Here is a 22,134-nt window from a genome sequence, read left to right on the forward strand (position 1 = left end):
GATTGTTTCCACCTTTTTCCCATTATGAATAATGCTGCTGTGGACATTTGTGTATAAGTTTCTGTGCAGACATGTGTTTTCATTTCTAGATATATATCTTGGAATGGAACTGCTAGGTCAAATAGTAACTCTATATTTAACCTTTTGAGAAACTGCCAGACTGTTTTCCAGAGTGTCTGCACCGTTTTACATTCCTACCAGCAGTGTAAAAGAGTTCTAATTTTCTACATCCTTGTCAACACTTGTTATTGCCTGTCCTTTTGCTTATGGCCATCCTAGTGGGTATCAATTGCTATCTCATGTGTTTGATTTGCATTTCCCTGATGACTAATGATGTCGAGTGTCATTTCATATGCTTATTAACTATTTGTATATCTTCTTTGGAGAAATGTCTATTTAAATCCTGTGCCCAGTTTTTGATTGGGTTATTTGATTTTTTAATATCGAGTTTTTTTTGTTTTGTTTTGTTTTGAGACAGAGTCTCACTCTGTTGCCCGGGCTAGAGTGCCATGGTGTCAACCTAGCTGACAGCAACCTCAAACTCCTGGGCTCAAGCAATCCTTCTGCCTCAGCCTCCAGAGTAGCTGGGACTACAGGCATGTGCCACCAGGCCCGGCTAATTTTTTCTATATATTTTTAGTTGGCCAATTAATTTCTTTCTATTTTAGTAGAGACAGGGTCTCGCTCTTGCTCAGGCTGGTTTTGAACTCCTGACCTTGAGTGATCCTCCTGCCTCGGCCTCCCAGAGTGCTAGGATTACAGGCGTGAGCCACTGCGCTGGCTTATTATTGAGTTTTGAAGAGCATTTTGCGTATTCCATTCTAGGGGTTGTCTGCACTTTCTTCTTGGAATACTTGCCTTGGAAATATTTTTTCCATTCTAGGAGTTGTCTGCACTTTCTTCTTGGTATCCTTTGAAGCACAAAAGTTTTAAATTTTGAATTCCAGTTGTTTATTTTTTCTTTTGTTTCTTGTGCTTTTGTAGTTGTATCTTAAGACATTGTGCCAAACCCCAGGGCATGATGATTTACCCCTGTTTTTTTCTAAGAGTTTTATAGTTTTGGCTTGTATATTTAGGTATTTGATCTATTTTGAGATAATTTTTGTATATGGTGTGAGAAAAAGGTACACATTCACTCTTTGCTGTGCTATCCAGTTGTCTCAGCACCATTTGTTTAAGAGTGTTCTTTCCCCATCAGATGGCCTTGGCACTCTTGCTGAAAATCAGTTGACCACAGATGTTTGGATTTACTTCTGGATTCCCAATTCTGTTCTAGTGGTTATGCTAGGAATGTCCTGTCTTGATTACTATAGCTTGGCAGTAAGTTTTGGAATGGGAAAATGTGAATCCTCCAACTTTTTTGTCCTTTTTCAAGATTGTTTAGGGTATTCTGGGTCCTTTCATATGAATTTTAGGATCATAGTATTGATTTCTACAAATAAGCCAGCTGGAATTCTGACAGCAATTGTGCTGAATCTATAGATAGGTTTGAGGAGTATTTCTATCTCAACAATATTAAGTCTTCCAATCCATGAACATGGGATGTCTTGCCACTTATTTAGGACTTACTAACTTTCATGGATGTTTTATGGCTTTTAGAATATAAGTTTTGTACTTCTTTTTTTTTTTTTTCCAGCTCTTTTATTCCTTAACTTCTTAACAAAAGAAGATTCCCCAAAGTTTAAAAAACTTTTGAAAAATATACAGACAGCTTCATATTATTCACACAATATATGAGTACAGGTTCCAATATCAAACAAACATTGGTACGCTAGAAACAGGGACGGCACGATGTAACTCACTGCTTTAGCTGCAAAGGCTAATGGACGTGTTCTCATACATATTTCAACTGCCTTTGTTACTTGCTGTCCTGATACATACACTGTTAGTACCTGAGAGGCTGGAAGACTACTGAACATGAACTTCAACACCTTCTATTTTGTTTGATCTTATTATTTTCAAAACGTACTGCATTTTAAATCCCTTTACAACTTTACTTCATCCAGTTATGCTAACTCCATTTTCATTATTCTAAATGATCAAATGTTAACCACATGAACTGTTAATGTATGCATAGATCTAAAAATCAAACAAAAAAATATATAGCCAAGTTGTGTAGGATAGATGCTTAAACCCAGGAAATTCCTTAGTGCTTTAAGAGAGGTGTCAATTCTTCAGTTTCCAGGCTCTGGAGTACGTTTTCAAAAACCATATAAAAATGGCTGACAATAATTAGAATAATTGAACTATGTTGATCAAGAAACCTAAGAATGAAAATTCTAAATTATAGTTTTATTTGCATTTAAAAATACATTGAAAATTCTGCATATGCCCATGATCACATGATCAAGCGTATTTTCAATGTACATTACTTAAATTTTGATGACATGGTTTGTTCTGACAAGTCCTTCTACAAACTGAACACCAAAACTAGGAAACTCCTGTAGATTTCCACGGGCCCTGCTGCCGATGACGTATTCTGTTTCCTTGCTAATGGTGATGGATGACTTTCATCAGCCCTTTATCACCTGAATAGTTTTCCGACCATAATGATAATAACTATAAGCTGATGCAGCTGTGGTGAGGGCTGTACAACACCACAGCATCTGAAGATAAATGCTGTCAGAATAATTGAAAACTGGAGCTGCCAAAGAAGCTGCCACCAAGATTAACTGGACTGCTGTGTTTACCTTGCTGATGAATGTTGGTTTTAACCTAGCAGTAGCATAGCAAGGGTAGAAATACTTAGCAAGTGTTCGCGGTGTTGGAAGAGTTCACTATCTGACATAAAAAACAGCAGCAATCAACATTACATCTCTTGAAATTATCATATAAGTAAGTGGAACAAATCAGTTAGCCCAGCTAAAGCAAAAACTCCTAGTGCAATATTAAAATCTTCTTCAATAATCAAATAGCCCAGAACTGGGGCCAAGCCAATTCTTGTCATTGACAACATATTTGGGATTGTCCATGGGTTTTCATATTTTTTCTTGTTGAAAAAAGTTGTCAGTTCTGGCCCAGCGCGGTGGCTCACGCCTGTAATCCTAGCACTCTGGGAGGCCTTAGCAGGCAGATTGCTCGAGGTCAGTGTAAGGTTTTTCTGCCGCAGCTGCGAAAAGAAAAGACAGACAGAGAGAGAGAAAGAGTGGGGGCCAAACCACGTGGCTTTATTATACACTCATGGACGAGGTTCTACGACCCCAAGAGGGGGGGAGGCCCAGAAGTCACCCTTGTACTTTTGTTAAATTTATTCTTAAGCATTTTATTATTTTTGATGGTATTATAAATAAAATTATTTTCTTATTTTCATTTTGGATTATTCATTGCTAGTGTATAGAAATACGACTGGTTTTTGTAATTGATTTTATACTTGCTAGCTTGCTGAACTTGTTTATTAGTTATAATAGTTTTTTGGTGAATTCCTTAGGATTTTCTATAGGTAAGATCCCATCATCTGTGAATAAAGACAGTTTTATTTCTCCCTTTCCAATCCAGATGCCTTTTCCTTCATTGTCTCGCAGGGCACCATTTTTAGAAGCTCATTACAGATTGCCCATGGAGGGCTCTCTGCAGAGCAGAGTGGGCACTGCTTATGCAGAGCTGCTGGGGCTGTGCGAAAGGGGCTGGCAGGTGGGGGCCTGGTTGTCTCTGGGTTCACCTCTGTCCATAATGACCTATCTCTCTTGTTGCTCCACACAGCTAAGGTAGTTGCAAGAACAGATCGCTAAAGAATAAGACTTCTATGAATATGTTTCTGTGAAAGTCTATCTCAGGAACATGTAAAGTTACTACTTTGGTTCAGTTTTGTGTAATAGGGCTTCCCTCCATCCCACTTTTCTGTTCCCCCAACACACAAGTATGTTTATGTTAAAGGTATATCATATCTGTATTTTTTCCTTTTTTGATTTATCCATGGTATTGCAGCAGGAGCACACATGGGAATATGGAAAAATCTTCAAGTCTCCCTTTGGTCCTCAGTTTGTAGTATCTATTGCAGACCAAGACATGGTGGCTCCGGTGCTCCGGGCTGAGGGGGCTGTGCCCCAGAGAGCCAACATGGAGTCCTGGCAGGAGTACCGAGACTTGCGGGGCAGAGCCACTGGGCTCATCTCTGCGTGAGTATGTGGGGCCAGGCCAAGCCACAGGCTGGAGGGGGTACTCAGGGAGGCCCCCCTCCCCCAGTGTGGGTTCCTCAAAACTAGCTTTTAAAAATGCACTGAAACCCCAGTGGAATGGTGTCAAATGGCTCTTTGTGTGCTCTCCAAACACAGGGCTGCAGGGCCTGCTGGGGCTCACTCCCTCCTCCTCGGTGACAGAGTGCGCCAGCAGGAGGTGCGGGCCATACTGTCTCTAGGGTGGGTAGGAGCTCTCTCAAGCAGTGCTGTGTGGCTTTAGGTATCCATTCAGTGACAACCAAAGAAGCTGAAGCTCACAGAGCCCTTGTCCGTGGATGGGGGAAACCCGAAGGAAAATCCCCTGAATAGCGCCTCAGAACCTCCAGCACTGAGCCATGCAACGACTTTCCTGTCTCACAGCAGACTGTGATTATTAAGTTTGGACACCTGTCTGCCATCCAAATGATCATCAACACAGTGCCAGGCAGGGAGGAGCCCCTGGAGTGTTAGCAATCTCCTGGTCCAAATCCCTGCGGGTTAGAGGTTCTGTTTGTGGCTCTTTCGATACATATGTCCTTATATTGATATATGAATTGGGGAGAAATACAATCACCAGTTTCCCCAATGAGGTAAATAAGAGTACCTGGGACTTAAAAAAGAGTTTGCTCAAGGCTCCCCCCCAAGCCTGTTTTAGAGGCAGAAAGTTAGTTTCAAATCTAGGTCTTTTAACTCAATCATCCATGTTCCCAATTACTACATATTTTATTTTAGCATAATCTTCTTTTGTTTTGTTGAGACGGTCTTGCTCTGTCACCCAGGCTAGAATGCAGTGGTGTCATTGTAGCTCACTGCAACCTTGAACTCCTGGACTGAAGCGATCCTCCTGCCTCAGCCTCTTGAGTAGCTGGGACTACAGGCATGCGCCACCACGCCTGGCTAATTTTCCTATTTTTTTTGTAGAGATGGGGTCCTGCTGTTGCTCAGGTTGGTTTTGAACTCCTGGCCTCAAGCCATCCTCCCGCCTCAGCCTCCCAGAGTGCTAGGATTACAGGAGTGAGCCACCGCGCCCGGGCTAACATAATGTTTAAAGAGGAACAAAGGTTAGAAGGCATCTACTACAAGTCGTCCTAATGTTTAAATTCATGTTGGGTGGGTCATACATTCTCATGTTCAAATATCGAAACTAAAAGTATTCAGTGAAAATTCTCTCTTTTTACTGAATGTGGCTAAGGCCACCAGTTTCTGATGTATCTGTCAAGAGGTATTTTATATATGTGCAAGGAAATGTTTTATGCATGCGCAAGGAAATATGCACATGAATATTCTTTTACTTTTAAGAAATAGACAGCAACACAGTTGTCCTGTACCTTGCTTTTTTTCTTTTCTTGAAAATATATCTTGGAGGGTCCTCTAACAGATTTCTCATCTTTTTTAAAAATGAGTTTACTTTCAAATTCAAATTAGGCTAACATTTCAGAGTTCTAATATTAATGTTCTCCGAACCTAGTCCCAGATGGTGAGGAGCGGACGGCAAGCACGGGGCCAGCGTGGGCAGCGCTGCCCCCGCGGTCCCCTGATACGCGTCCTCGGCCTGCAGCTCTCTGGGCCTGGGCTCCCCTGTTTTGGCTCGGAGGTGCCACAGTTCAGTTCCCCGAGGTTGGCCAGTGGCTAAAAGGTGATCCCTGGTGGCTCTGTTGGGGTTTTGCTTTCTCCTTCCAGAGAGGAGGGTGGGGAGCAGAGTGGTGGCAGGCTGGGGTCACGCCCTCCCTGGAGGCTCGCTGTCTCCGACCTGACTTCAGTCCTGTCCCCGCCACCTCCCGCCTCCTCTTGCACAGCCTTAGCCGCTACATAAACTCCCAGAGTCCTCTCATCTCCTACTGAGAGTGGGTTTCTTTATATATATATATTTTTTGTTTGTTTTTGAGAAGGGTTCTCGCTCTTTTGCCTAGGCTAGAGTGCAGGGTGTGATCACAACCCCTGGCCTCCAGCCGTCCTCCTGCCTCAGCCTGCAGATGTCCTGAGTAACTGGCACTATGGGCTCACACCACCATACCCAGTTACTTTTTGTATTTTTTGTAGAAACAGGTTCTTGTTGTGTTGCCCAGGCTGGTCTCAAACTCCTGGGCTCAAACAATCCTCCTGCCTTGGCCTCCCAAAATGCAGAGATTACAGGTGTCAGCCACCATGACTGGCTAAGAGTGGGTTTCTTAATGCGTGTCTCACAGGGCTGTGGAGGCCTGCTTGCACAGTGCACATTGCACAGCACCAGCCAGCAACCCCCGGTGCCCGGCTCCCTGTAGCTCAGGACACAGAGGGAACCTCAGAGTGGTGAGGCCTTACTCATGAAAGCACCTAGACTGCTTTTTTTGTTGTTGAGACGGAGGCTCGCTCTGTTGCCCTGGCTACAGTGCAGTGGTGTCAGCCTAGCTCACAGCAACCTCAAACTCCTGGGCTCAAGTGATCCTCCTGCCTCAGCCTCCCAAGTAGCTGGTACTATAGGTGTGCACCACCATGCCCAGCTAATTTTTTCTAATTTTAGTAGAGACAGGGTCTCACTCTTGTTCAGGCTGATCTTGAAGTCCTAAACTCAGACAGTCCTCCTGCCTCAGCCTTCCAGAGTGCTAGGATTACAGGAGTGAGCCACTGTGCCCAGCCTAGACTGCATTTGAAAGTTACTTTTAGCTGGGTGTCGTGGCGCATGCCTGTAGTCCCAGCTACTTGGGAGGCTGAGGCAGGAGGATCGCTTCAGCCCAGGAGTTTAAGTCCAGCCTAAGGAACATAGTGAGACCCTATCTCAATTAGAAAATAATAATAATAAAAGAAAGTAACTTTTATGGCCAGATAGTACATGTTGATATGGCAAATAATCCAGAAGAAGAGGGCTTTTAAAATCTGTTTCTCCCCCAGGAGTGGCCACTATCCTGTGTGAGAGTCGTTTGGTCTGCCCGGAAAGCAGCGGGCCGCCCAGCATGGAGAGCATGGAGGCCCTGAAGCTCACGTTCTGCGTGTTCAAGACCTCCATGTGTGCGGGCGCCATCCCCAGATGGCGGCACCCCTTCATCCCAAACCCTGGCGAGAGTTCTGCAGGTCCTAGGATGGACTCTTCAAATTCAGTAAGAGAAGAATTTAGGGGCACCTTCTGTGTAAGAGGTTGACCTAACTTTTCTGTGTGTCATGTGTCTGCCTCCTCCAGACTGTGGCAGAGGATGCCCAGACATCGTTACAGGTTGTTATTTGGACTCATGACTCTCAGATGTTTTTCAAAGAAGCAAAAGTATGTGGGTTGTGTCTACAAGTAATGTGATCTAATTTTCATTTTTACATTTTTTATTTTAACAGATATGCTAGCTGTGACACAAACCAGGTGAATGTCCGTGGGTGATGATGCTATCAGTACGGGTTTCCCTCAGCACCTGCCACCTGCCACTAGTGTGGCTAAGTTACTGGGAGGACAAAGGGGGTCGAGACTGAAAAGATTATTCCCAACCCAAACTTTTTTTTTTTTTTTTTAAAGAAATACTGTTTTCAAACAGGCCAAATTCATGGTGACAACAAGTTGAGGGACATAGAGTACCAAACAGACCCAGGCCAGAGGGTGACAGGGGCACCTCTTCCTTAGCCAGGCGCTGACACTCCAGGAGAGCTAGGCCGGCGTGACCGAGGTGCTGCTGGCCGGTGTGACCGGCGAGCCCGTGGGGACCTGCCTCTCAACAAGCCTCGTAACCTGGCGGAAGCTGTCTGCTTTTAAGGCAGGTACTTTAAGCAGCCTGTGCGTGTCTGTGCTCGGCCTGCTTCGCCACCGGGGGTCTCCAGGAGGAGCCGCTGCATATACAGTCAACGCGCCGCTCAGCAACGGGGGTCTGTTCTGAGAAAGGCGGCGAGGAGCCGTCTGAGTGCACCCACACAGACCTAGAGGGCCGCTGCGGCACACCCAGGCTATAGGGGTGGCCTCCTGGGCCGCACACCTGCATGGCACGTGACTGTGCCGCACCCTGTGGGCGGCTGGAACACAGTGGTGTTTGTGTGTCTAAACACACCGAAACATAGGAAAGGAACAGTGGGAATATGGTTTATAATCTCATTGGACCACTGTTGTATATGCAGTCCATCATTGATAGAAACATTGTTAAGCGGCGCATTACTATGTAAAATGTATAATTAAGGTGCACAATGATTTGTGAAAAGTATAAACACAATTCCACTATTCCACAGTTCCCCAAGTAGCGGGGATTACAGGTGCATGCTGCTGTGCCTGGCTTAAGTTTTGAAGTTCAAAAATCATTCCTGACTTGTAAACATTTTGTCCATTGTTTCATAGCGTCAGATATAAAGAGGGCATAGACATTAGAAACCTTATTATTTATCATTTAAAATATTCTAGGCCACAGAATTCATTTGATAAAGCCAGCAATTCATTCAATTCTTCCTCAATTCATTTTATAAGTCAGCATAACTGTGGAGGGTCTGGGCGGGAGGTGGAGACCAGGGCTGCTGTCTACACGCACCCAGCCCATCCCAGCTCCTTCCGTGGCGGGTCATTGCCTCTGTTCAAAGGTGTGGAAACCAAACCAGGCTCCTCACCTGGAAGCTCTTCCTCCGCACCAGTGCTGCCTGACCTTAAATAAGACACAGGCCTCCATTTTAAAGAGATAACCACCCTCCCCCCAGCGTTGACATATTATTTTTATTACAATGTCACTTAAACATGTAAAGGCAAAAGTATAAACTTTTTTTTAAGACAGTCTCACTCTGTTGCCCTGGATAGAGTGCCGTGGCATCAGCCTAGCTCACAGCAACCTCAAACTCCTGGGCTCAAGCAATCCTGCTGCCTCAGCCTCCTGAGTAGCTGGGACTACAGGCATGTGCCACCATGCCCCACTAATTTTTTCTATATATTTTTAGTTGTCCAATTAATTTCTTTCTATTTTTAGTAGAGACAGGGTCTCACTCTTGCTTAGGCTGGTCTTGAACTCCTGACCTTGAGTGATTCTTCCGCCTCGGCCTCCCAGAGTACTAGGATTACAGGTGTGAGCCACCACGACCAGCCTAAACTCTTTATTCTTACGGATCTTCTACAACAATAAAACAAAATATATATAAATTAACTATAAACCGAATGAGACAATCAACGAAAATTCTAATTTACTATGTAAATGTGATGGATGGTGTGGATTTGTTCAAATTAAGTCACCACCCGGATGGAGGAGCCTTGTGACTTGCGGCATGGCAGATTTGGACACATTTGAACCTACTGCCCCCTGGTGGTTACTAAGAGCATCACAGCGAGTTCAGAAGGGCTCTGTTCTCTTTCAGCATCCTAGGATGGAAGCCTGGAGACAAATATTTATGACTTCATCCTGACTTTTAAAAACATCAGCTTTATTGCAGTATAATCTATGCACAATCAATTGCATCCATTTAAACTGTACAATTCGATACAGACTGTTGACAGATACAATCATTTATGAAACCACCACCACATTTTTCTAAATGCTTATGTAAATGGAATTATATAGTATGTATTGCTGCATCTGGCTTCTTTCACTCAGCAGAATGACTGAGAGTCTTCCACGTGGTAGCACATAAGAGTAATTGATTATTTTTTTAGTTACTGAATAGTATTCCATTGTGTGTGTGTATCACATTTTGTTTTTCCATAAAAATGCGATTTTAGCATAAATTTTTCTGTTTTCCTAGTGGGAAGCATCTGAATGACCTCCTTGTCATTTATAAGAGCTTGCACGTTATGTTATATATTATATATTATAGGAGAGCCTACCCTCTATAAACATGTAGCATCCATTATAAGGAAATGCTATCAATATGGCCTACTTAAGTTAGGGTTTTTTGATGCAAGAAGGGGCATTTATATTATGGAATGTCCTTGTTTACGACAGAGTGAAATATAGTCCCACAAATGATAGCATCGATTTTAGTGAAAATTTTGGGACCTAGGAAAATAAAATAGAATTATTCTCAATAACTGGAAATGCGATTCTTTAGTCTAAGTGGTGTTTGAAAAATGACAGTGCTTTTCACAAATGAGCTATTTAAGCACTCTCTGTTCACTTTACTTGATAAAAGCACAGGCGTGATGGCTAGCTAACTAATGATCTTCTGCACATGCCCAGCCTCTAGATCAGGGAAGCTGGGGTGGGTGAGTCCAGCCATCTTGGGCCTGTGGGATGCCAGTGGGCAGCCCAAGGCCCTTTCTAGCAAAAGATGGGTGACCCCTGAAAAGAGGTTGCATGGAGTTCCAGCAGGACTTCCAGGATCGACCAGCATCTGCCCCGCATCCCTCAGATTCCACTGAAGAGGAAGCTTTTTGCTCTTAAGTGATCAAAAGAAGTCCCCTAATAATTTTTCTGTGTCTGTTCATTACAAGAGCACTTGAATCATAGAGTTGCCGTTACTTCCCAAAAATAGTGATTTGGTTTTCCTGGCATGAATTAAGAAAAAGAGTGTTCTGTTCTGGTTAGACATTAAGCGCTGCAATAGCAGGGTGTGAGTGATTTTGCACCTGCGCATATTCCCAGGGGAATTCGTATGGACATCACTTGCTGTTTAGCTCCCTGGTGTCACTCACCAATGTGCCCGTGTCTGCCGCTTTCTCTCATTAGACGTCGTTCGCATTGTCCTGGGCAGTGTATCTCCTGGCAAGGCACCCGAAGTGCAGCAGATGGTGTACCAGGAGACAGTCAAGAATTTGGGGGAGAGGCATGTTCCAACAGCAGCAGATGTCCCCAGAGTCCCACTAGTCAGAGCTCTCCTTAAGGAAACCCTGAGGTTAAAGGGTCACCCAAGTCTGTGTCAACAAAATGTGGCCTGGAAGTCTCTGACTCTTTATCGTAACAGACCCTCCAACTGCCTCAGTGCTGCACTGTTTAGGAAGAAGATATTCAGGGCTATTCTTATTTCCTCTCTGCTTTTGCTGTTTCTGATGGCCTTTCTGCTGTTGAAGTATTCATTGTCCTTCATAGAGATCTTTGGAGCAGTCGTTTAACGTTGTCCCTGCTTTAGCCAAGTGGTTCATCCAGTGTTTCCCAATATGTTCGTGGGCCACCACCCTTTGACCTTGTTTCTCTGAAGATAACACAGAACAAGACTGATTTGTCAGGAAAATACTCTGGGCTGTTTGGCTAATTTCCAGGCCTGCTGACAAAACTGGGCAGTTCCGTGTGAATGGCGTTGTCAGGGTCGGGGTGCCACACGGTGAGGCTTGCTGACTCCTGGACAGGCTTTAGTGGCAGTGAGAAGAGCAGGGGCATATGGGCTGTCCTGGGTGGGAGATGAGTTGAGTGGGAGGTGAGATTAGGGGGCCAGTGAAATTTCTTCCCCTTGGCAGTTCAGGGACCCTAAACGCAGCATGCCTCATGAGGAGGTGCAGGACAAAGCAAGGGTTATTTTCCGTAGTATATACTGAAAGAATGCTGGCAGACCCGATTTGATACCGACGCTTCAATTTGTATTGCATCCTCAATCTGCAGCAGGAGGTTTAATCTCAAAGCAAGAAAGAAGTGGAGCTGCCTGTGTGGCTTATTGGTGTTTGTCATCTAAAGTCTGTCAACGGAAAAAAGCCAAACTGTGTAAAATGATTTTAAAGAGATTTATTCCATGACCCAGAGTCACTGCCAAGAGGACTTGGGCAAGTGGACTCCATGTGACTGGGTTAGTTTGGTTTTTATACATTTCAGGGAGATCTGGGTTACAGTTAAAGCCATCATTCAATACGTGGGAGGCATACATTGGTTTGGCCCAAAAAGGTGGGGCATCTTGAAGGGGGGGCTTATGGGTTGTAGATGGGTTTAAAGATTTTTTGGCTTGTAATTGGTTAAAGACAGGAAGCTTTGTCTAAAGGCTTGGAATGTTTTAACAAAAGGAGATGAGCCACAGGACTTAGATTCGTTGTGTAAATTGAGGACCTGCAGGTGTGTCTTGCAGACCCTTAGGCCTGTTAATGGGTTACAAAGGAAGTCCCCAAGAAGGGAGGGGGGCATAAGGCCTGTCTGACCTCCCTCCTCCTGGCAGACAATTTAATTTTAGGATATTCCTTTGGCCACGAGGGGCTTCATTCAGTCAGCTGGTGTGTAGGGGGGTGAGCCTTCAAATTTTATTTTACTTCACAAGTCTTACTCAGTCTTCTTGGGGTCAGCTCTCTGGGACAATCCCGTAGCTGAGGTACTGTTCCTCCAAATGTATTTCACAGGCCCCTAAGTCCTGTGAACTAAGCCTTGATAAAGTGGTTCCATAGTCACATAAAATGTCAGAAACAGAATTTTCCCCCTTGGGAATACAATGGCGTGTTAGAGATTTTCTTTGTGTTTTGCAAACTCTTTTGGCTTTGGTGCCTTTCTGCACACCTAGGAATACCGCCTGGCATAGCTGTCTAAGGAACCACAGAGGTCCTTGCAAAATTGTTTCCTTGAAACTGTACCATGTGTTACTTTTTAATAATTTTTAGTGGAAATGGCAATATATTCAGATTTCTAAATGTTTAACAAAATATTCTTGAAGTCACCACTCCATTCCTGTTCCCGTCGCTCTTTCCAGGCTGTCAACAGTGCTCCCTGGGAATGGCCGAGTCACCCAGGAAGACCTGGTTATTGGCGGCTGTTGATCCCCAAGGCGTGAGTTTGGTGGCCGTTGGGTTGGACTGGGCTGCAGTGGTGGTGGGATTGGAAGGAAACCTGCCTGCACATTTAGGAAGACTTTGTCCCTAAGCAAAGATCAGCAGGGCTCCTTTTCCTCAGTGTGTATTTCGTGATGACTGTGAGGTTTAGGAGAAGGGAGGGCATTGTGTGATCTTACTGCTCTGAGACAAAGCAGGTATTCTGTAGCCCAAGGGCCAGGCCCTGGGGCAGCTGCAGGGGCCCTTCTGGGGAGGCTCTGAGGGGCTTGGCTGGCCTTGCGAGCGCCCGCGCCAGCGGGCTGTGCAGTATGCGGGCGGGAGGGCTGCTGTCGGGGTGTGTGCACCTCAGCGGCTGCCCCGGCGGGGTGTCTCGGGTGGCCTGTCCAGCAGGGCGCTGGCCACTGCTCTGCTTTCGCGCCACCCCCTTCTCTGTTCCTTTTCTGTTGCACGTGGTCTCCTCAGACCCAGCTGGCTCTCTGCCACCATGCCACATCCTACAAGGATGAGAACTTCCCTCGGGCCAAGGAGTTCGGCCAGGGCGCTGGTTGCCGAAAGGAAACCCGGGCAGAGTTGACAACTCTGGGACAGCTGCATCGGGCGGAGAATCGCAGAGCTGGAGATACACCTTGTCGTGATCCAGGTAGAGCGTGGAGGTCAGATGTTAGCCGTGCGCTTGCCCTCTTTGACTCGAGTGGATCGAGACGTTCAGGTTAAGAAAGAAAACTTGGTTTTGAAAACTTAAAGAGCTCTGCACTGAATCCATTCGTATTTGAGACCACTAACCACCAGTAGGCAGCCTCCCCCCACGGCTCCTCCTCTCTGTCCTCTCTGGGGTCCTGTGGGCAGAGGTGCAGAGGAGCGCCTGAAGGCCTGGGAAGTGTGTGTGTGTCATGCGAGTCCCAGGGCCTGGAGCCCAGTGCTCCCGCTGTCCTGTGGGGAGTGAGGGGAGAGCAGCCTGGGAGGGCATCAGATGAGGGTCCTTAAACACTCGGGAGCATAAAAGCCGCCAGGGAGCATGGCATGCCAGACATAGGGACCAGGGAAGGCTGGCCGGCTGGGAGGAGGGGGCGAGGGATTCGGGGTGGCCAGGCCTGGGGTGGACTCAGAGCTGGAGGAGGTGAGGGCTGCTGCCTGGGATGGAGGCACAGAAGGAAGCGTGGGGAGAGCGGCCACTGGCACAGGGCTCTCTGGTCGGGGAGCACAGGTGGCTCGGGGAGGCTCTGTCAGGATCAGCTGGCAGGATCAAGGAGCTGTCCCACCTATGTAGGGTGTGGCCCTGGGTCCCTGTGAGGGCAGCTTGTTGTGGCTCGGGAGGAGATCAGGGCAAACCAGCTCCGAGCCTAGCTCTGCTGTTCACTGGCTCCCGCACCTTGGGCAGGTTTCTCAGTGACTCTGAGCCTGTCACTCACAAAAGGGGCCAAATCCCTGCCTCACAGGTGTGTGAGGAATAAAAACAATTGATGTGCAGAGCCTGTGCCGAAGAAGTAGAAGCTGTTCTTATCCTCTGGGCACCTGCGCTCAGGCCTGCCTTAGGGAGTGTTATCTGAAGGTCTCAGCTCCCCAGATTTCTGCTGTATCTCCACAGCCACCTCAAGGACAGGCAAGGCAGTCCCCCCAGAGGCGGGCAGTGCATCTGCAGTGAACCAGGCTCTGCCCACCTGAAGAACCAGGCACATCCCTTGAGCCAGGGGCCGGGTTTGTGCCCCTGCAGAGGGCGGAGTTGGAGGAGGGTTAGAAATGGGGTGTGTGGGGCTGGTGATAGGGTTTTGTTGGCTGCTATTAATGTACAGATATGTCCACTGAAGTTTTTGCTTAAGGAGTCCTCATTTCTATCTGTGCAAGTAGAGAAAGGGAACATAATTACTTTGAATTGCCAAGAAAAAAAGAGAGAAAGCACAAATAGTACTGGGAGTGAGCAAGGAGACACTGCTACAAATGCAGTAGGTGATTTTTTTTAAATCAAGAAAATACCTCAAACAGCTTTTTATCATAAATTTCAAGGCTTAGATAAAACATACAATTTACTAGAAAAAATATAAATTACCCAAATTGACTCAAAGGGAAGAGAACAGACCTAACATAGGTCAGTGGTAAAAAGATCTACTCTGGAAATGTTCCGGACCCACACTGTTTTATTGGCAGGTTTTGGCAGCCTTCGGTGAGTCATCATCCTACACAGAGGAGAGGAAGTCTCATCCTATGACTCTTAAATAACCTCAATATTCAAACCTGGACAGGATAACATGAAGAAGGAAGCCATAGGCCCATTTGATTTATTAATGAAGATGAAAAATAAGCTAAATGAAAGATTGGCAAGCTGAATGCAGGAGTGCATCCAGCCAGAGGCCTCACCTAGTCTGGTATACTCAGGAATATCAGGGCAGGCTACTGTCAGGGTGGGACTCATGAGTGCATGGTGTGGGCTGGAGAAAGGATTCTCACATCAGCAGTAGAATCGTTTTAGGAAAGAAAGTTTATTTTACTTCCCAAGAGTGGGAAGGGCATGACATGGAAGAATGAAATGAAAGTGTCAGTGCAGAGGATAGGGGTTTTGAGGTCTTTATTTAGGAGCAAAGAGAAAGAAAAAAGTGGTTGCAGCCAATTGATCACAAAAAACTGCTGTGAAACTGCTGCATGTGCTTTTCATTTTTTTTTTCTCTTTTCTCTGTGAGGCCATCTTGTCAGAGGTCCTTGGAATCTGGTGCTGACCAGAGCTGGGGGGATGGTGGGGGGAGTTCGCTTCCCTGCTGTCTGCTTAGGGCACTTTGAGGCTGTGAAAACCAAACTCTTAGAGATAAGAAGTTTAGTTTAAAGATGAATTGAGCTCCAGGTGTTTAATCAAACAAAACAAAGGGCAGTTGTGTTGTGAGTTTTCTCTTCAAAGGGGCAATTATGTCCTGTGAGTTTATTTCTCTTACTTTCTGTTAGTATATTTTCCTCTGTTAGCTAGTTAATTAACAAGGCCACCTTGTTTTTATTCCCCCCTTCTCTTTGGTGAAAATTAAAATTTCTATTTAATGAACTCAGAAACTGGGGAATTTGGATGAAGATCTCATTTTCTGGAATTACTTCCTGCTGGCCTGGGATGAAGCATGGTCCCTGCCTGTGAGAGTTCATGTGCATCATTAAGGGGAGGGGTTGCAAATGGACAGTCTTTAAAAGTTAGAGTAGAGGTGGGATAGGAAAGGGAACCACAAGGGCTCTTTTACCTTTCTCTTCAATTTCCAATGAGTTTTTAATGTTCACACTGCTGCCAGAACTGGCTGCTTCAAATAACCTTGAGTTAATGATAGCAGAGACAGTGAGTTTTGCTTCAACACCAGTAACTTAGCAGTTTCAAGCAGGCAGACCAGAAAACAGAGACAGAGAGCTTCATAAACTTTTTATTTTAACCCTATAGTGGCAGATTGACCATTTGAGTTCTGGATATTTTTGATGTACTTTACCCATCAGTTTAAACATGTGTATAAGAACAGAAATTTAAGACGTTTCAAACCCAAGTCTGGGAACACTACATCAGAGAAGTTTTTAAGAATCTTATCTCAGACCAACCAATCAGTTTAAACATGTGTATAAGAACAGAAATTTAAGACGTTTCAAACCCAAGTCTGGGAACACTACATCAGAGAAGTTTTTAAGAATCTTATCTCAGACCAACCAATTAGCAACCAATATTGCTAATGACCAGTCCTAGGTCCAAATAGCATAAAAGCCCAAACAGCAGAGTCAGAAGATTCCCAGTGTGTACACATGACATACACCAAATGGACCGTGGCTTAACAAATAAGCCAGGGAGTGTCAAATGCAAATAGTCCTACTCTCCCAAATGGTTGAGGCTTTCAACCCAAATAGTAATTCTAGAACTCTCCACATGGGGAGAGGAGCTGCCTGTATGAGTTATGTGATAAGGTTAACATATTTTGACAGAAGTACCTTGAGCAGTGAAAAGTCCCTGTTTTTCTGAACAGCTGTGTAAAGGTGTAAGACATGTTGGGTATATTTAGAGTCAGTGAGAACACAGTCTTTTCCAAGAGCGTGAAAAAGGAAACTTGTGGTGTTAAAAGAGTTAGGTGTCTAATTTATCCATAAGATCATTTCCCAGTCGGGATGATTGGGAAGCACTAAAAGGACTGAGCTAAGTGAGCAGAGCAGCTATGGAGTACACAGGGGGGTCGTGTTTTACTTTTCACTCTGACGATGGAGACAGGAGAGGGAAATAGAGGCCCTGAAAATTTAGGGAGAATAGAGTAAGTGGCTCTAGTTTTATTAAAATAAATTTGCTGTGATGCAGAGAGTTACCTGAAGCTTGGCCATCCTGGTGTGACGGCATTGGGCATGTTCTAAAGCTGGGGTCTGTCCATCAGACTGAAGCAGTTCCCCCTGGTTTGTGGGTATGGAGGGTGCTGGCTCGGTGGGCTCACTGGTTCTGGAAGGCGGGTGCAGTCCCCTGCCTTAGGGAGAGTGCACTCCCACTTCCAGTGCTCCTCCCTTTTGCAGAGAGGGCATGGGCCTTGGGTCCTTGCGGAGGCCACTTCCTGAGGCATTTCTTACTCCAGGGACCCAGAGTCATAGTGGAGGCAGGGCTCGATTCCTAAAGGAGGGTGTCGTCCTGGTGTCTTCTTGTCTGAGCCTCTAGGGCATCTAGGGCATCCATGTCTCTGAAAACTTCTTTCATTGCAGTAGCCACCGTTTGAGAAGCTTCCTTCTGCTCTAGGACCACAGGGGACTTTGGACTGCTTGACGAGCTAGTGGCAATGGAAGGTCAAGTAGCAGAATGGCACTATGATTAAGAGATCCATTCTCAGGCCACATTTCCTGGTCCTTTAACATAATGTTGCCTATGATGGCAACTAGGAGAAAGAAATGGACCTTTTAGGGATGGTCATATGTTGAAAATAGAAGTCTGAGGAGGTGTCCCCAACTCAGATGACCTTTGGATTTCTAGTCAGACATCAGTCATCCCCCAAATCTGAGTCAGACTGAGACCTAGAGATCTGGCCAGGAAATAGGCATCCCCGAGTTCCGACTCAGACCAAGAGATCTTGCCCCAAAGCCAGGTGTCCCCAACTCTGAGTGAAGACTGATGGGGCAGGAGGCATAAGGCCCTCCAAGGCACATTGCCCCCTGGGGAAGGGTGGTTAGGAAGCATCCCTCCCGAGTGGTAGACCGGCGCCAGGTTTCCCACCCCAGACCAAACCAGAAAGCTACCACTCTCGGCCTTGAGTGTATGAGTGCGTCCAGAGCCCAAGAGACGCATGGAATTGCGAAGGGTATTGAAGGCACTGAGAAGAGTGTCTGGGAGTCGCCTGCCGGGGAGGGAGCAGTTTAGAGACAGAGGCAGAAGAGTGAGCTTCTTGCGCAGAGGTAGAAGGGTGCCTCAGTTTTCCCATATCGGCCACCAAAATGTTAGGGAGAGGACTCGCGAAGAAGAGCTCTCAGCGAGGATTGGAGAAAGAATTCTCACATGGAGAATAGTTTTTAGTAAAGAAAGTGTATTTCACTTCCCAAAGGTGGGAAGGGCATGACATGAGAGAAGGAACTGAAAGTGTCAGTGCAGAGGATAGAAGGTTTGGCATTTCATTTGGGGACAAAGAGAAATAAAAAAGTACCTGCAGCCAACTGATAGTGAAAACGGCTGTGAAAATGCTGCATGTGCTTTTATTTTATTTTATTTTTTCTTTTCTCTGTGAGGCCATCTTGTCAGAGGTCCTTGGAATCTGGTGCTGACGAGAGCTGGGCGGACGGTGGGGGAGTTTGCTCCCCTGCTGTCTGCTTAGGGTGCTTCCAGGCTGTGAAAACAAAACTCTTAAAGGTAACAAATTTGGCTCAAAGATGAGTTGAGCTCCAGGTGTTTAATCAAACAAAACAAAGGGCAGTAGTGTTGTGAGTTTTCTCTTCAAAGGGACAACTATGTGCTGTGAGTTTATTTCTCTTACTTTCTGTTAGATAGTTTAACTTTCCTTTGTTAGCTAGTAATTAACAAGGCCACCTTTGGTCTACCACCAGGAAATCTGTCAGTGGGATTTACCACAATCACAAATGAAAGGAGAAAAATGAAATGACCCTCCCAAAAGATCATTGATAAAATTCAATCCCCATTCATGAAGAAATTCTCAGCACACCCACAACAGAACGTGTTATTTCTTTTTTTTTTTGAGACAGAGTCTCACTCTGTTGCCCAGGCTAGAGTGCTCTGGTGTCAGCCTAGCTCACAGCAACCTCAAACTCCTGGGCTCAAGCGATCCTCCTGCCTCAGCCTCCCGAGTAGCTGGGACTACAGGCATGTGCCACCATGCCCGGCTACTTTTTTCTATATATTTTTAGTTGTTCAATTAATTTCTTTGTATTTTTAGTAGAGATGGGGTCTCACTCTTCCTCAGGCTGGTTTTGAACTCCTGACCTTGAGTGACCTGCCCACCTCGGCCTCCCAGAGTGTTAGGATTACAGGCGTGAGCCACCGGGCCGGCCAGAATGTGTTATTTCTTAACCAAATAAATGGCATGTGCCCCAGAGGGGAGGGACAGTCTTGCAACCAGGAATGTGACATCTGCCACACAGGAGAGTGTCTGGAGGGCTCACCCAGCTCCTCAGGAGTCAGAGACTTGAGTTGGGCTGTGTTTTTTGTTTCTGTCTCCTTTGTAGCTTTAGTTTTGTTTAAAAGCAAATGGCTCAGAAAGGAAAAGAGGCCGAGCGCACGATGACCCACGTGCAAGCTCTCCTGCCACGAGGGAACGGGCAGGCCGTTCTGTGAGGTCAGCAGAGGGGCCACCTGGATGCAGGCACTTGTGGGGCCACCTACAGACACGCCTTGCAGCTTGGTTCTTCCACAGCAGCAAAGGGATGCGTTCAGCACACATCGCAGCCCGGACCTGACTCCTGCCGGACTCCATCCTCATTCCCAGCCCTCTCGGGCTCTGCTTCTTCTCCTGGCAGACGAGGCTGCAGAGAGAGGCAGGGCGGGGCAGCCGGGCGGGGTCGCTGGGTCACAGGTAGGAGCCCACGGATGGCTCATCTCCCTCCTGCACCGTCTGAATGGGCTGAAAGCAAGGCCCTTCCTTGCCTCCAGGAGTCTGTGTGTTGGCAGAAATCTGTAGAGCAGGTTGGCTTTGTTCGCTGGGCTGACTGAGCATCTGGCCCTGGCCAGTAGGGTGATGGATACCTGGGTGTTCTTGCAGACTCAGTGTTTAGGTACTTTCCAGTTTTACTCTGGGACCCAGGGAGGGTTCTGCTTTTGAACTGTAGAAATGAGAAATGGAATCAAAGGTACAAATCAGGGATGTTTAAGTTCAGGATATTAGCGTGATGACGTCTGTTCCGTGACTCAGCTCTCCCGCCGCTGTGTCTATTCCACGTCTGAAGTGGCTGCAGATTCTGAACCGCAGGAAACCTGGAGTTTCACTTTGTTCCTGTCTCTCCTTGCTCCTTTGATACCGTGTTTATCTAGACCTAACATAGAAGCAGCAGAGTTAGAATTCTGAAATGGCCAATGAAACCTAAGCCATTTGGGCACGCTGCCTACCTCTCGGTCACACTGGCTTCGCAGTTGCTCGGTGGACATGCCAGGCTCTTTACAGGATCTAAAGTTCTGTTTCCAAATGGTGGGCATCCACTGGCCGAGCAGTTCAGCGGCCTCCAAGCTCCACGTGGGTGCTCATTGTTGGGGCTCCTGCTGCCTGGGGCCATGTAGGAGGAGTAAACATGTTCAGGAGCACCATGAATTTTCTGCTGTTCCTAATCTGAATCCTTGTCTCTATTTCTCTTCATAGCTGCTTCAACATTTTGAGATCAAAACATCTTCCCAGACTAAAGCTGTTCATGCAAAAACCCATGGGCTGCTGAAGCGGGGGGCGCCCATCCACGTGCGTTTTGTTAACAGAAAGTAAGTGTGGGTCTGAAACCCGGGCCTATGACGCAGCAGAGCCAGCTCTTGGACACGAGCACTGCAGAGGAGGGAAGTGCTCGCTGTAGAGCTGTCTTGCTATGGACCGGCCTCCCAGCTTCTGGGACGCTCCCGCATTCTTATGCACAGTGACATAAAAAGATAGCTGTTTTACTTTTGCATACCAGAAGTTGCCTTTAATTGGGCAAACAACTGTTTAAAAACCAGTGGCACTGAATTCTCATGCTTCATACACTGTGCCAGACTCAATATTTAGTGACTGGTAGTATCTATGCATTGCACAGGGAAATGGTGGTTTACTTACAAATTCAGTTCTTGAATATATGTTCTCTAATGCTGGCATCAGGGCTCTATGTTAAGAGATAGTTTCAATGTATTGTTTCTAATTTGAAGAGGGAACATTAAAGAGTCTCTGTAATACGTAATTATGGGAAGAAAACATCACAGACAACATTTTATCCTGAGCACCAAATTTAGGTCCCTGTAGCAGGGCTCAAAATTATAGGGGCCATATTCTTATTTTTCTCTCCACAACTAATGCTTGTTTTTCTAGTCTTAGTGCCTAACGAAGTTGAATATTTTTCTTTGAAAGAAATAATCAATAAAAAATAAAGCTTCGGTGAAATCAAGAATAACCACATTTTCTAACCAAATTTAAATACTAAGCAGATGTATAAAAACTGGAAATATGACTATGTAAAATTGTGTTGCCTAAGTTGAAAAAAATGAATTAAACAGTGCAACTTTAGAACATTTTTATTTCAAGGAGAAATAAATATATACACAGGCATCCCAGAGATAAGATCATGTTTTTGTCTTCATAGTGGAATTTTAAGTATTCAAACTGGAACTGTGCCCCTGTGGTGCGTGTGCTGGGCTTCCGGCTCCAGGCGAGGCCGTGGCTCCCGGGATGTCGGGTTCTGCTAAGTTCTGTTGCCTTTCATGCTACTTACTTTCCGCACCAAGAGGAAAACCATGGTTTTATAACATTCTCTCCTTGCCGTCATGCCTGAAACATCTTGTCCCCAGTTCCGTGATTCTTTTTACACAATCCTTATCCAAAAATCACTTTCATACTAATATATATGGTACATCTTTTTTCCCTCTATTAAGTCATTCTGCAAAATAACTCTTAAGTAAAATAGAAATGATATACTTTTCACATGCCATTTTTGTTAAAGAATATGACAATGAGGCCGGGCGTGGTGGCTCACGCCTGTAATCCTAGCACTCTGGGAGGCCGAGGCGGGCGGATCACTGCCAGAAAACCTTATACTTTCTATGTATCCTTTTCTTCTTTTTTTGATTCTCTTTTTCGTACTTCTTTTTGATTTGATCAAGTGTTCTTTCCTGTCCCCTCCTACTGGCTCGGAAATGACACATTCTATTTCTACTGTTTTAATGATGACCCCTTAAATTTTACCACACATTCTTAACAAAGTCTGAAATTAATCTGTATTTCTTTTGTCAACAAGAAAAAACTTCAAACT

The 22,134-nt window shown here is 45.7% G+C and overlaps 1 protein-coding gene and 1 pseudogene across 1 annotated transcript; one reads left to right on the top strand and one right to left on the bottom strand.

Annotated features, from left to right (window-relative positions):
- Window positions 1-2,383: 2,383 nt before the first annotated feature.
- On the bottom strand, window positions 2,384-2,981 carry LOC105857516 (cardiolipin synthase (CMP-forming) pseudogene; annotated as a pseudogene).
- Window positions 2,982-3,912: 931 nt separating this feature from the next.
- CYP27C1 (cytochrome P450 family 27 subfamily C member 1) lies at window positions 3,913-20,673 on the top strand. Its single transcript, XM_076005389.1, is given in 13 exon segments — window positions 3,913-4,115; window positions 6,988-7,172; window positions 7,175-7,228; window positions 7,649-7,718; window positions 7,720-7,807; window positions 10,736-10,781; window positions 10,784-10,901; window positions 12,666-12,727; window positions 12,823-12,841; window positions 13,209-13,273; window positions 13,276-13,326; window positions 13,329-13,384; window positions 20,511-20,673. Coding segments are annotated over 13 exon segments (1,134 nt in total). The 3' UTR covers window positions 20,628-20,673.
- Window positions 20,674-22,134: the final 1,461 nt, after the last annotated feature.

The sequence above is a fragment of the Microcebus murinus genome, chromosome 8 (assembly GCF_040939455.1).
Source record: "Microcebus murinus isolate Inina chromosome 8, M.murinus_Inina_mat1.0, whole genome shotgun sequence".
NCBI lineage: Eukaryota > Metazoa > Chordata > Mammalia > Primates > Cheirogaleidae > Microcebus > Microcebus murinus.